The following is a 14,763-nucleotide window of genomic DNA, read 5'->3' as shown; positions in this document are numbered from 1 at the left end:
TAATCAGGGGTGTGGCCATGGGAGGTGTCTGGAGGCAGAGGAAAAACACAGAGCACATGGCACACAATAACAAACGGGAATGACAGAACACATGAGGAGAGAAGATCAGGGGAAACAGAGGTAACACACAATGGGTCAGACAGGGATCCTGATCCTGACTCTAACACTGAGCCACAGTCTTCCTTGAATCCCCAATTGGTGTGTCTATGTTGATTTTTGCTTGTATTCCCCAGTTTGAGATGATTGTACAAATTAATGCTTTAACTACAGCATTAACATCTTTTGGAGGTTGGGAATGCTTTGACCCACTTAGACCACGTGTATGATTACAAAACAGTACCTTTTTCCTTCGCTGTCCAATGCATTCGTAAGTGATCAAATGGTTTGTTAGGTGTTGGTTGTGCTGTGTGGGGTATCTGAATACCTCTACCTACATTTGCAGCACAAATGACACAAGATTGGCAAAACACATCCGCAACCTTGGAGTCATGTTCGACAGCAACCTCTCCTTTGAACACCACGTCAAACAAATCACCAGAACTGCCTTTTTCCACTTAAAAAACATAGCCCGTCTCCGCCCATCACTCTCCTCATCTGCTGCTGAAACTCTGATCACCTCATCACCTCAGGAATTGACTACTGCAACAGCATTCTTCACGGCACATCATCCAAAATCCTAAATAAACTCCAGTACATCCAGAACTCTGCTGCTCGTCTGCTCACCCATACCCGCTCCCGTGACCACATCACCCCTGTTCTCCAGAACCTCCACTGGCGCCCCGTCCCACAACGGATCCAATACAAAATCCTTCTCCTCACTCATAAAGCCCTCCACAATCAGGCCCCCTCCTACCTCACCGACCTGCTTCAACCGCCACACTCCATCCCATCAGCTCCGCTCCTCTGATGCCAACCTCCTGTCTCTTCCACTCAGGACAAAGCACTGGACATGGGGTGACGGAGCCTTCTCCATATCTGCCCCCTCCCTCTGGAACTCTCTCCCCAAACACATCCAAGACTGCACTGACCTTCCCATATTCAAATCTCAAATCAAAACCCACCTGTTCAAAACTGCTTTTAATGTGTGACCATTATTGTGTATTTTATGTTTTTAGTGTATTGTTTTAATATATGATGATTTTAATGTAAAGTGTCTTGAGTATTATGAAAAGCGCTATATAAATAAAATGTATTATTATTATTATTAAAAGATTTTCGAGTAATTTGAGAAGTGAATCAATAGTTTTGGATCCCTGCCATCATTCATGTCTTTTAAGCATGGTCTCGGCGGTACGACAACTTTGCATAAGGCGGACACAGATATTTAGGCATACATGGAAGACCATTTTGACCGTACCAAACCCCTTCAGGTACAGTACAACTGCTTTTCTTCCAGAGGGCCTTTTCTTCTGCTTCAGCTCTCAGTTGGAGCTCTGTGAGATCAGCTTTGGAGGAGAACATGGCTGTATGTAAGGACTGCAAAATGAGTTACTCACGTCTGGAGGATTCCATTCGTAGCCTGAAATCTGAGCTCCAAAACAAGAACAAGCTCCTTGTGGATCTTATGTCGGTGGCATCAACTCAGGCAAAACACATTTCCCACATCCAGTCATCTGCTCTCGGTGTCTCAGAGATCGGGTGACAGGCCGCAATCTCCGACACTGCAACCACGCTCCCTTGGTCTGGGGTTGGCTCTCTGTGCACCGCTGCCGCTGAATACACCCAGTTGGAGGAACCCGGACTTGATGTGATTCCTCCCGGCCCCGGTGCGATGAATGCGGCTGTGATATCAGTGACTGGTGCCAACACGCTGGAGCCCTTTCCTCTCCAACTTGATACCAAGTGGGTGGACGGGAGAGCCGGATTTCAGGAGCCGGTGCACAGTTCTACACCATCTAGGAGAAGCTGGGCTGAAGTGGTCCGTGCGGTGAGAAACACCCAGACTGGAATGATCTTCACCCTAGTCTGGTCCTCTCAAACCGCTTCGGACCTCTTGGTGACATGGCTCCGGTGCACCTGGCGGACACGGTCTGGCATGCAGGTGACTTTGCTTCGGTGTCTGCTTCTGCAGTACCATCCTCACCTGTGGCTGCTGGAGACGCTGATGCTGTCTGTGGCCCACCTGCTTTGCTTGACATGCGGTTCCAGTCCTCATCCTCTTCCTCCAGGAGAAAACTTCTAAAAGAGGCAGTTTTGCGACGGTCCGGTGGTGTCCATTGTTTGTCGGCAGAGAAGGCACCCAGTGGGTCAAGCCCCATTTCCCGGTCCAAGCCAACAACTGCCCGGGCTGAAGCACCGCAGACCGGGCCACAAATACAACATTCGTTGCCCTTTCACCTTGGCCCTCAGTTACCATCCATTTGCCCGCTCTTCCCTCCTGCAACCCTCATTGTTGGTGACTCCGTGGTTAGAGGCGTTCGCTTTTTTAACGCGGACACTTGCTGCTTTCCCGGTTTGACTGTTCCAGACATTCTGACAAATCTCCAATCACTTCTGCCAAAGGTCCCCTCTTCAGTAAACAGACTCATCGTGCACGTTGGAACTAATGACACAGCCAGACAACACTCTGAACTGACAAAAAAGGACTTTAACCATCTTCTGGAGCTTCTTGGAAAATCAGCAAAGGAAGTGTTTCTATCTGGCCCCATTCCGACTCTTGGCCGCGGGTCCGTTCGTTTTAGCAGGATCCGCACACTCAACACCTGGCTCCAGGCCGCTTGCAGGGCTCACAATGTGGGTTTAATCGATAACTTTAACTTGTTTTGGAATCGTCCCAGCCTCTACGCAAGAGACGGTTTACACTTGAACAAAGCTGGCGCTGAAGTACTAACAGCCAATATTCAGTACACTGTTCACTCCTATCCACATGATTGACTGTTTACACCTGGCACACATGATCCTGGATCCCCTGTCCTCTGTCACTCCTCTACGTTCATTCATCAGCCGCATTCATCCCCTACAAGCAACACTAGCTCCCCCTGGCGGCATGGAGGGTCTCCTACTACTCTCTCCCTAGCCTCTACCGTAACTTCCACTCCACGACCCATGAACATTCCCGTGAGAATCACAGACTCGCGCTCACGCCCTAGTTATGGTCGGGTTCGCGGTGTTGCACGAGTGATCCGTCCTATTGCACATACCCCCAAAGCTTCCTGTGCTGATGATGACACAGTGTCTTCCCCCATCAAAATGTGTCTGATTAATGCACGCTCTGTAACAAACAAGGCTCACATTTTAAATGACTTGTTCACAAGTCATAATTTGGCTTTTTTATTTCTGACTGAGACCTGGCAACGGAATATGCAATGCATCCATTTCAATGAACTCTGCCCTGTGGACTGTTCTTATGTTGGGACACCGCGTTTGACAGGCCGTGGTGGAGGCCTCGCCGTGGTCTGGAAGAATCAGTTTTCCTGCCAATTGCGGAGCACAGAATCCTATGCTACTTTTGAACTACAGCTGACTAAAGTGGGCCGGCTAAAGCCGTTTTACTGTTTTTTAATTTACCGACCTCCAGGTCCTGCAGGTCAGTTTTTTATCAGAGTTCACAGACTTTCTGACCTCTATTATCAAGCTAGACAAAATGCTTCTGGTTGGTGATTTTAATCTGCATATCAATGATACCACAGACTGCAGTGCCACTGAGTTTCTCAATATTACTGAATCTTTTAATTTCACTGGCGCCACTCACAGGGGTGGTCACACCTTGGACCTTGTGTTCTCTCTGGGTCTTGATATTGATAATACCCGTTGTGAGGACCTACTGATCAGTGACCATAAATGTATATTCTTTGATCTTTCTGTCAATGCTGACCCCTTGTGTCTGAAACGAACATTCTACTCCCGCATTATTACTCAGCGTACAGCTGCTCAGTTCTCTATGCACTTCTGCTGTGATATTAATACAAATCTTAATGATGTTGAACTCTTGATACAGTCTTTTAATGAACATTGCACCACTTTGCTGGATAAAGTGGCACCCCTTAAGGAAACGACTAGGGCTGCCTACAACACTTCTCCGTGGATGACAGACGCTGTCTGCAGCTTGAGACAGAAGTGTCGCAGGACAGAGCGGCTATGGAAAGCCGCTGGGCTAGAAGTGCATCGCTCATATCTCAAAGACCTCGGAGTTTCCTTTAATGCTGGAGTAAAGGAAGCTAGAACTGCTTATTTTGCCAACTTAATCTCTTCCTCAAAGAGAAATCCCAAGATTTTGTTTGACACAATTAAGAGAATTGTTTCACCGTCTGTCTCTACATTACCATGCTGTTCTGTTGACAATTGCAACAAATTCCTTACCTATTTCAATGATAAGATAACAGCTATTAGGTCTGGCATTCAGCCTGGGATTTGTTCATCTACATGTAGCTCCTCGCAATCTCCTACTGTTCTGGACTCTTTCCAGCCTATCAGCCTTCAAGACCTGATGGACTTAATTAACAAAACAAAGCCATCATCTTGCCCTCTGGATATAATACCATCCTCTCTATTTAAGAAAGTTCTGCTAATTATTGGCCCTGCAGTAACATCTATTGTCAATTCCTCATTGTCTGCAGGAATTGTCCCCTCCTATTTTAAACATGCCACTATCCAGCCCATATTAAAGAAACCCAACTTAGATCCGGCATTGCCTAAGAACTACAGGCCCATATCAAAACTGCCTTTCCTGTCCAAAATTGTAGAGAAAGTGGTGGCCAACCAACTTACTGCTGCACTGGAGAGGCACAAGATGTATGACAAATTCCAGTCTGGGTTTCGCAGACAACACTCTACTGAAACCGCTCTCCTGAGGGTTTCAAATGACATTCTCATGTGTTCTGATATAGGTGACTGCTCTGTGTTAGTTCTTCTGGACCTCAGTTCTGCATTTGACACTGTAGACCATAACATCCTGATTAAGAGGCTACGTGATTGGGTGGGCATATCTGGCATAGCGCTAGACTGGTTCACATCTTACCTCAATGACAGAAATTTTAATGTCTCTGTAGGTGATTTTGTGTCTGTTACCTCTCCATTGTCTTGTGGCGTACCGCAGGGCTTGGTTCTGGGGCCTCTGTTATTTTCCCTTTATCTGTTACCTTTGGGACCAATTATAAAAAGTTATAATGTGTCCTATCATTTATATGCAGCGAGGCCTTCACATTAACTAGGCTCCTGGACTGTGTCAATGCCATCAGAGACTGGACAGCAGAAAACTGCTTACAACTCAACGACACTAAGACGGAGGTCCTAGTTATTGCTCCAGATGAGTTTGTCCCCATGATCAGGCAGAGTATTGGTCCACTCTCCTCTGCTGCCCATTGCAACCTGCGCAATCTAGGGATTTTCTTTGATCCATCCATGTCGTTTGACCCTCATGTTAAGCAGCTGTCCAGATCATGTTTCTTCCGTCTAAGAAATATCAGTAAACTGAGATCTGTAGTATCAACACCTGAACTAGAGATGGTCATACACACATTTATCTCCTCTCGCATTGACTACTGTAACTCACTTTTCACATCACTCAGTGTATCTGCTCTTAACCGTCTGCAGGTAATCCAAAACGCTGCCGCCAGATTACTCACCAGGACAAATCGACAGTCTCACATCACCCCCGTACTCCGATCTCTCCACTGGCTCCCTGTAGCATTTAGGATACACTTCAAAATTCTCACCATCACTTACAGAGCACTTCACAATCAGGCTCCTACTTATGTAGCTGATCTACTTCACCCATATTCACCCACCCGCACTCTCAGGTCAAACGCTCTAGGTCTTCTGTCAGTTCCACGCACACGATTTAAGACCTGTGGTGACCGAGCCTTTGAGGCAGTGGAATGCTCTGCCTGCGACTCTACGCCTCGCAGATTCTGTGAATACTTTTAAAAAACAGCTCAAAACTCACCTTTTTAGGCTGGGGTTTGTGTAACAACCCATGTCCTGGACCTGCTCTTAAAATATGTTTTAATCTTTTATTTATTTTTATTTTTATTTCTTTTCTCTGTGTATGTAATTTATTGACCATATGGTCACATTGTGTTTTTTATGCTTTTAAATTTCTGCTCTGTTAAAGCACTTTGTGATTTTTTTGTCTGTGAAAAGCGCTCTATAAATAAATTTTATTATTATTATTATTATTATTATTATTTCCTATTATATTTTGTGTTTCTTACTTCTCTCATTTCAGGTCACTACACTTCCTGCTTTTGTGTGTATTCCCGCCACTGTGATTGTCTTCCCCGCCCCTGATTGATCCCACCTGTGTCTAATCACCCACACCTGCCCAGTGTATTTAAACACGGTGTTCCCCTGTCTCTGTGCCAGTTTGTCTCTATCCTCTGTGTCAAGTATTTTAGTGATTTTCTGGTATTATGGTCTTGATTTTTTATATCTCTGCCTGTTTTTCCTCAACCATGTTTTTCCCTGATCCCTGCATGGTTTGTTTGCCTGTTCTGAGTGCCTACACGTGTACTGAACCTCTGCATTTGGATTAAGAAATGCCCCAGCTGTTTTCCAGGCTATGGTGAATGACGCCCTCAGGGACTCTCTTAACAATTCAGTGTTTGTGTACCTGGACGACATTCTCATCTTCTCCCCGGATAAGAAAGACTTGCGTCCGATACGTCCATCAGCTCCTCCAATGTCTCCTAACTGTTTTATAGAAGATTCAGAAGGAACTTCAGTGCCATTGCTGCTCCTCTGCATTCTCTCACCTACACCCATGTCAGGTTCCAGTGGTCCCACCAGGCCAGGCCAATCAGGCTTTCTGCCGACTGAGAGGGAGTTTCACCTTAGCTCCCATCCTCGCTATCCTGGACCCCAAGGAGCAGTTCATCATGGAGGTGGATGCTTCAGATGTGGGCATCGGGGCCATGCTCTCGTACTGATCCCATTCAGAGAACAAGGTCCATCCCTGCGCTTTCCTGTCCTGCAAACTCTAGGCTGCCTAGTCCCACTACGACAATGTGAACTGGAAACTGTTGGAAGTTAAGGTCGGGCTGGAAGGAGTTGAGCAACCTTTCCTGGTTTGGACTGATGACAAAAACCTAGAGTACATCAGGTCGGCAAAGCAGCTCAACGCCCGACAAGCCAATTAGGGCCTTTTCTTTAACTATTTTAATTTTTCCCTGTCTTACTGCCCTGGCTCAAAACCTCAACCCCATTGGGAAGGTAACACTGCCATCCTCACGGTTGTGGACAGATTCACTAAGATGGTTCATTTCATTCATCTACCAAAATTGCCTTCAGCAAAGGGGACGGTGGAGGCCATGTTGTGTCATGTCTTCCGTATCCATGGTTTCCCTAGGGATGTAGTACCGGGGCCCACAGTTCATCTCCCAGATCTGGAAGGCTTTCTGCTTTCATCTCGGCCCCACAGTCAGTCTCTTATCCGGATACCATCCACAATCCAATGGACAGAATGAGTGGCTCAATCAAGAGCTGGAGACCTGCCTGCGCTGCCTCATCTCCCAGAACCCTGCTTCATAGAGCAAACACCTCATATGGGTGTAGTAACACCCTGCCTTGTTCTGCTCCTGGTCTCTCCCCTTTCCAGTGTTCCTACGCCTACCAGCTGCCGCTGTTCCCCGACCTGGAGGTCGACATGGGTTTTCCCTCGGCTCGGCCCGGTGTCATCACATATAGTCTTGGACCCTGCAGATCCTCCTCAGAAACACGCTCCACTGACAGACCCCGGCACCCCCCTATCTCCCAGGACAGACAGTTTGGCTATCCACTTGCAACCTCCCCCTGAGAGTGGAATTCCAGAAGTTGGCTCTTCAGTTGGTAGACGTTCGATTGACCGGCAACAGAGAGCCCTCTGCTCCCTGCCTCCAAACCCCCTCCTCCTGACAGGATCATCAATGGAGGACCAGTGTACACAGTCAGACGTCTTCTGGCAGTTCGCAGATGTGGCCGTGGTCTACAGTACCTGGTGGACTGGTAGGGGTGCGGTCCAGAGGAACGATCATGGACTTCCGCCAGCAACATCATGGACCGTATCGTTATCCAGGACTTCCTTCACCCTGATCAGCCTGGGTACTGTCATGTCTCGTCCTTTCTCCTGTTATGTTTTCCTTATTTTATCAGTTATCAATATTTCTTGTTTAATTTTCTGTTACTTACCTCTCCTCTTGTTTCAGATCACTTCACTTCCTGTCTCTGTGTGTTTTTCCACCACTGTGATGTGTCCCCCAACCCTGGTTGATCCCACCTGTGTCTAATCACCTACACCTTCCCAGTGTATTAAAACTGTGTTCCCCTGTCTCTGAGAAAGTTCATCTTCGTCCTGTGTCAAGCGTTCTAGTGATTTCCAAGTATTATGTTCCTGATTTAGATCTCTGCTTTTCCAGTTTTTCCTTGACCATGTTTTTGCCTGATCCCTGTATGTTCTGACTGCCTACAGGTGTACTGAACCTGATAAGTAAAGACTTAAACACACTTGGCAAGTCCACTACATACAACCATTTGCTTTCAGGAGACACTTGCAAGAGAATTGTTTATGGATTTAGAACATTTGGAGTGCACTGCTGAACTACTTTGTTTACTGCTTGCAAGTCTTGGACAAATCTTCATTCATCTGGATGTCCTGCGTCTCTGATATTTTTGACAGGAAAAAACGGTGTTCTCACAAGAGTTTTCACAGGGGATAATTACACGTGCCTTTAATAGGCTGTGTAATCCCCTCGACTGCTTCCTTTTTGAGTGGACATTGTGGTTTGCAATGCTTGTAGTCTTATTTAGGTGTGATCACAATTGGTTGTCCGCCTTTTACTAAACCAACATCATGTTTCACCCCCCTGCTCAGAGTGATGTTGGCACCTGTTGAAGAGCAGATGGCAATGTGACGTCCGTCATCCCTTCAAATGTGGTTTGTGAGTAGGCATGTTTGAGGCACCAGTTCAAACTTCTTTTTGTACACCTTTAGCATCAGGCTATATTGTACGTGTGGATCCGTTGTACCTTCCCAATTTTCCGCTTTCTGACATGTTCTTACCCATTGACCAAAATCTTGCCATTTCTCATCTTTGGATATAACCAATGACACATGAGGGGCAGACTCGGAGATCATGTGGAACTTTTGCTAATTTTCCTTTTATAGAGAAACAGACTGTCACTCTGAAAATAATGTGTATTGGTATACTATTGGTACCCTACTGTTCACATGCAAACCTACACCCATGGATCAGTGTGTAGTTTATGTTGTCTATGTGATCTGCCAGAAAAGTGACCCCATACCAAAGGAGGATACCATTTCAATTAAATAAAAAAATTTTTTGTACAGCCCAAAATCACAAATTTGCCTCAGAGAGCTTTACAATCTGTAAACATGCAACATCCTCAGTGATCGGAACAGGAAGAACTCCCCCCAAAAAAACCTTTCACGGGAGGAAAGAGAAAGAAACCTTAAGGAGAGCAACAGAGGAGGGATCCCTCTTCCAGGATGGACAGAAGTGCAATAGATGTCATGTGTACAAAATGAACAACATAATAGAGTTACAATACAGTCAATGCATATGACAGAACCACGGCAGGAGGCAAGACCATGGTCCAGGTATAACTAGGATCCACGGAAACCTGCGAGGCGAGAAACCACAAAGACTCCAGTGAAGAAGCAAAATCAGTAATGTGCGTTGATGATATCGGTAATAGAAATATTAATGTGAGTAATAGTAAAAATTAAAGCTGTAAGCAGCAATGTACGGGCCCTCGCACCTTCCCGCGTCTCGGGGGTACTGGCGGGACGCCGGCAGACGTGGCCACGAATGTCTTCGACCATCGGACAACGCATCCTGGAGTTTAATGTATTTTTACCGCATGGACTGTGTGACGCTGGAAATTATGCAGTGCAAATATTCCACCAGTTCTTGTATCCACTATGTGGAGCTAGATAACACGCGCAAACATGCATTATGTTGCTCTACATCAAGTGCAGACCACATCATGTAAATGTCATGTAAATCGGATGCCGTTTGTCACATAACGCTGCCTTCCTGTTGCCAATAGGTGGCGCCATGACTTTGAGTGAAAATTGGCTTGTAGACATCCTCAGGCCATGACTGTTATCAAGTATGGCAAGTTTGGGACAGATTTGAGCAAGTCCAGTGGAGTTACATCAGCTTGTTGTTTTAATGGCGAATCACCTACAATGGCCGCCACATCAGGGCTACGCCATTCCATCAAATGTAAAGCTTTGAGTAACTTTTAATTGCAAAGGTCTTTAGATTATACTGACCAAATTTGAAAAGGATATGACAAAGTCCCTAGGAGGAGTTCGTTAAAGTATAGCGACTAGAAATCAAGAGAAAATTCACACAAAAATGAAAATGGCCAACTTCCTGTTAATTTTAGAGCATTGTCCCGAAACACTTTTTTTAAGTCTTCGTGTGATACATGTTCCTACCACATTTCATACATGTAGGTCAAACATAGCGCTGGGGCTGCGTTTTGTGGAGTTACATCAGCTTGTTGTTTAACTGCGAATCACGTAAAATGGCCGCCACGCCACGGCTACGCCATTACATCAAACGTAAAGCTTTGAGTAACTTTTAATAGCAAAGGTCTTTAGATTATACTGACCAAATTTGAAGTGGATCTGACAAAGTCCCCTAGGAGGAGTTCGTTAAAGTATAGCGACTAGAAATCATGGGAAAATTCACACAAAAATCGAAATGGCCGACTTCCCATTGATTTTAGAGCATGGTCCCAAGACACTTTATTTTAAGTCGTGTGATACATCTGCCTACCAAATTTTATACATGTAGGTCAAACGTGGCGCTGGGGCTGCGTTTTTGAATATTTGTAGGGGGCGCTATCGAAGCAATTTTTAACGGTCAAGCCAAAAAGCCATATGAAATATTTATTTACATCACCTATGACACCTGTGCAAAGTTCCAAGGCTTGCTGATCATCCTAAGCCACAGAAAAATTTGCTTAATTTTTCATGGTGAATGACGCGTTGCCACGGCAATGGGCGCCACATCAAATGAAGGTCGTTCAATGTCAGTAGACCATTTTAGTAACTTTTCATCACTAATATCTTTTGATCATCCTAAGCAAATTTGAAGTCGATCGCATGAATTCTGTGGGAGGAGTTCGTTAAAGTACAATGTCTGAAAACGATGAAAATTGACAAAAAAGTCAAATGGCTTAACTACTGTATCGCTCCCAAGTCGTTGAATGGAATGAAAATTGTAGGGTACGTAGCAATATACGATGTGCACATATGAGACAAATTTTGCGATTATAGGTTAGATGGTTATGAGTATTGAAAAACAAAGCCACACCTTATGAAGTTCATTGATCCATATCTTCTAAACATATTGAGATATCAAACATCTTTTAATAAAATGTTATTATATAGATCCAAGACTGATCCACAGCAAATTTAGTAGCAATCGGACTCAGCGTGTAGGAGGAGGTTGCAAAAATGAGTTTTTCACAAAATTCAAAATGGCGGACCTTTTAGTAGACGGAGCTTAGGGGTCCAAGAGGCTTTTTTGTAGACCTCATTTGATGGCATGCCTGTGTAAAATTTCAAGTTAATTGGACATACTGGATGAGGGGGCTAAATTCTAGGGGGGGGGGCTAGCGAGCAATTTTTTCATGTTCGAGCATGGGACCCATAAAATATCAAATTTTTCAGCAGTCCTGATATTCTCGCCAAATATGGGGATGTTGGGGACATGATAAAGCCCCCAAAAAGGCGTTTCATTCGAGAGAAAAATAATAATAATTCCTACAGTTTCAATAGGGACCTCGCGGCCCGACGTTGTCGGTGCTCGGCCCCTAATTAAAGCTGCAAGCAGCGATGAACGGGCCCTCGCACCTTTGCGTACGTCGGGGGTACTTGCGAGACCTCAGCTTACGCTGCCGAGAATGTCTGCGACCTTCGGACAATGCGACCACGAGTTCGACGTTTTTTTCCTGCATGGAGTATTTGACCCTGGAAATTATGCTTTGCAATAGTCCACCACTTCCTGTAACCACTGTGTGGCGCTGAACAACACGCGTCAACATGCATTATGTTGCTCAATATCAAGTGTAGACAACATCATGTAAATGCCATGTGAATCGGATATTGTTTGTCAAATAACGCAGATTTCCTTTCGCCATTAGGTGGCACTTTGACTTAGATGGAAAACTGGCTTGTAGACATCCTCAGGCCCATGACTGTTATCAAGCATGGCAAGTTTGGGACAGATTTGAACAAGTCCAGTGGAGATGCATCAGCTTGCTGTTTCATGAGGAGTCACGTAAAATGGCCGCCATGCCACAGCTTATCTTGATGTGTGAAGACAGCGTTAATAGACAAACTGAATCCGATTTACATGACATTTCCATGATGTGGTCTATACTTGATATAGAGCAACATAATGCATGTTTGCGCGTGTTCACTAGTGCCACATAGTGGATACAGGAACTGGTGGAATATTTGCACTACATAATTTCCAGCGTCACACAGTCCAAGCATTAAAAATACGTCTAACTTGTGGGCGTGCTGTCTGATGGTCGCAGATATTTATGGCCGCTTCTGCCGGCGTCCCGCCAGTACCCCAGAGACGCGGGAAGGTGCGAGGGCCCGTACATCGCTGCTTGCGTCTCTAATTATGTGTTGTAGCAGGAAGGTTTGGAAAGGATTCAGTCAGCCTCCAGCATGAACTAAATACAGTTCAAATGCAGCTTGGTTTGCACTGTCCTGTGTAATGACTCTGTGCTGTCAGTGTTTGTTATCTTAATGTGTGAAGTACATTTTGTAACAATGCCATTGTTATACTTTTAGATTGTTTCACTGGCCTAATGTCATATGGTTCTGTCAAGCTTTGGTTTACAATCTTACAAGGGTATTATGAAAGCCTTTTGCACAAAGTTCAGCAAAAAGTTCCATCAAAATAAATATTGTGATTTGCATAAAGATCATGATGCAACAGGTGCAGTAGCTTCTGAAAATGTGAATGATCTTAATCCATCAATGTTTCCCCATTACAGGTTAAATAGATATCAAATATATCAATAAGGTAACAAACTGTCACTCTCACAGGGGTCGCATTCTCAAGAGGGACCTGGTTAAGACAGGAAAGCAATAGGACAAAAAGTTACAGACAGACTGGACATTCAGAGAAAGACAATAAAGAACATACAACAAGTTATAACACTGTTAAGTGCAAAAGTTTCAGTTGAGGGGGCAGAGTAGAAGGTAATTTTAATAAATTCTGTGTGGACTGAAGGGATCAAGAGAGTCCTTGGGAGCATAGGCTATGGCAGCAATGTTTATTTGACGTGGATAAATAAGTGGGCAGATGTCCAAGGATGGATTTATAAATACAGTTATACCAGTGTTACGTTCTGCACATGGATAATGATGACCAGCTGACAATTTCCTAAAAAGATGATCTATATTAAATTTAAAAGAAGGGCTTTCATCATTCCTATAGCCATACCATTATTGTGACTCATGAGTCTAGCTTACTTTATGAAACATTCTTGATACATCTGCTTGCCATTTAAGTAACCTTTCAACTTGACAGCAGAAAGGTCTTCTCAGAGGTCAGAGGGAAAGAAAATACAGTAGTTTTACTCTTTGCTCATCTTTATTATCTTAATTTTGCTGTTGAAGGTGGCAGAGGAGCTGATGACTTTGGCATATGAGAATGGGATCAATTTGTTCGACACAGCTGAAGTGTATAATGCTGGAAAGTAAGTATGATTACGTATAACTTGTCATTTCATGATAAAATTAAGATGTGACTTAATATACTAATGTTTATTCTTAGCCACATACATGTTTCTGTCTTGGTTTGACTTGGTTAAGTATCACAGTATTATAACACTATTGTGCCACAGCAAAGTGAGGAGCTTCTGGGCGTGAGGAGGGACCGTGGGTTGTGATTTTTGTCTCATTTGTAGTCAGATTGTCAAAAATTCCACTACTTTTTAGATTGTTTTGATCCGGCCTGCCTGTTTTCACTAACCCCTCTGTCATTTCAGGTCCTGCCACTGACACAATGAAATCATTCCCCTCCCCTGCTCTTCCACACCCATCATTAGTCCCCCACTAATTATATCCGTCCACTTGCATTATTCTAGTTTCTGTATTGGGTCCCAGTGCAGAACGAAAGCGCCACCTGCAGGAAAACTGATGCCTGTACTGCGGTGAGAATGACCATTTTGTAACCTCTTGTCTTTTAAAAGAGATGGCTTACCAGTCATCCAGAGGGTGCTGGTGGGGCCTCTTGGCCTTTGATTTGTTCTCAGCTCTTTTGCTCTGGGAATAATCACACTGTCTAAGTCCTCATTGACTCTGGTGCGGATGCAAACCTTTTGGACATGACTCTTGCCTCTCAGCTGGGGATCAGTCAGGGGTTTCTGGAGAAGCCCATTCATGCTACAGCTTTAGATGGCTGTCTCCTCTGCAAGGTCACACATCAATCCACTCCTCTTCCAATGACTATGTCAGGTAATCACAATGAAATACTCACCTTCCATCTCATCCGTGCACCACAACAACCTGTCATATTGGGCTATCCTTGGCTTAGGAGACATAATCCACACATTGACTGGGCTTCAGGAACTGTATTGCAGTGGAGTGTTCATTGTCATGCTGTCTGTCTAAGATCTGCCCCATCATCTGCTTCAGTCTGCCTGTCACCTCTGAGTTTCCAGATTTCTCCGGTGTTCCCAAGGAGTACTTAACTATGGAGAAGTATATTGATGACTCCTTGGCTGATGGTATCATTGGACCATCTTCATCTCCTGCTGGAGCAGGGTTTTTCTTGGTCAGTAAGA

General features: G+C 44.7%; 1 protein-coding gene across 1 annotated transcript in view; it reads left to right on the top strand.

The window, feature by feature from the left end:
* Positions 1-14,763, top strand: part of LOC116399314 (voltage-gated potassium channel subunit beta-2-like) — a 131,631-nt gene that overhangs the window by 40,411 nt on the left and 76,457 nt on the right. Inside the window, exon 5 of the mRNA XM_031876388.1 lies at positions 13,595-13,674. Coding sequence (XP_031732248.1) covers positions 13,595-13,674 — 80 coding nt within the window. The remainder of the gene's footprint in view (positions 1-13,594; positions 13,675-14,763) is intronic.

This window comes from Anarrhichthys ocellatus, unplaced genomic scaffold, assembly GCF_004355925.1.
Source record: "Anarrhichthys ocellatus isolate YVR2014 unplaced genomic scaffold, GSC_Weel_1.0 scaffold108, whole genome shotgun sequence".
Lineage (NCBI taxonomy): Eukaryota > Metazoa > Chordata > Actinopteri > Perciformes > Anarhichadidae > Anarrhichthys > Anarrhichthys ocellatus.
This window is presented reverse-complemented; position numbering and strand designations above follow the sequence as displayed.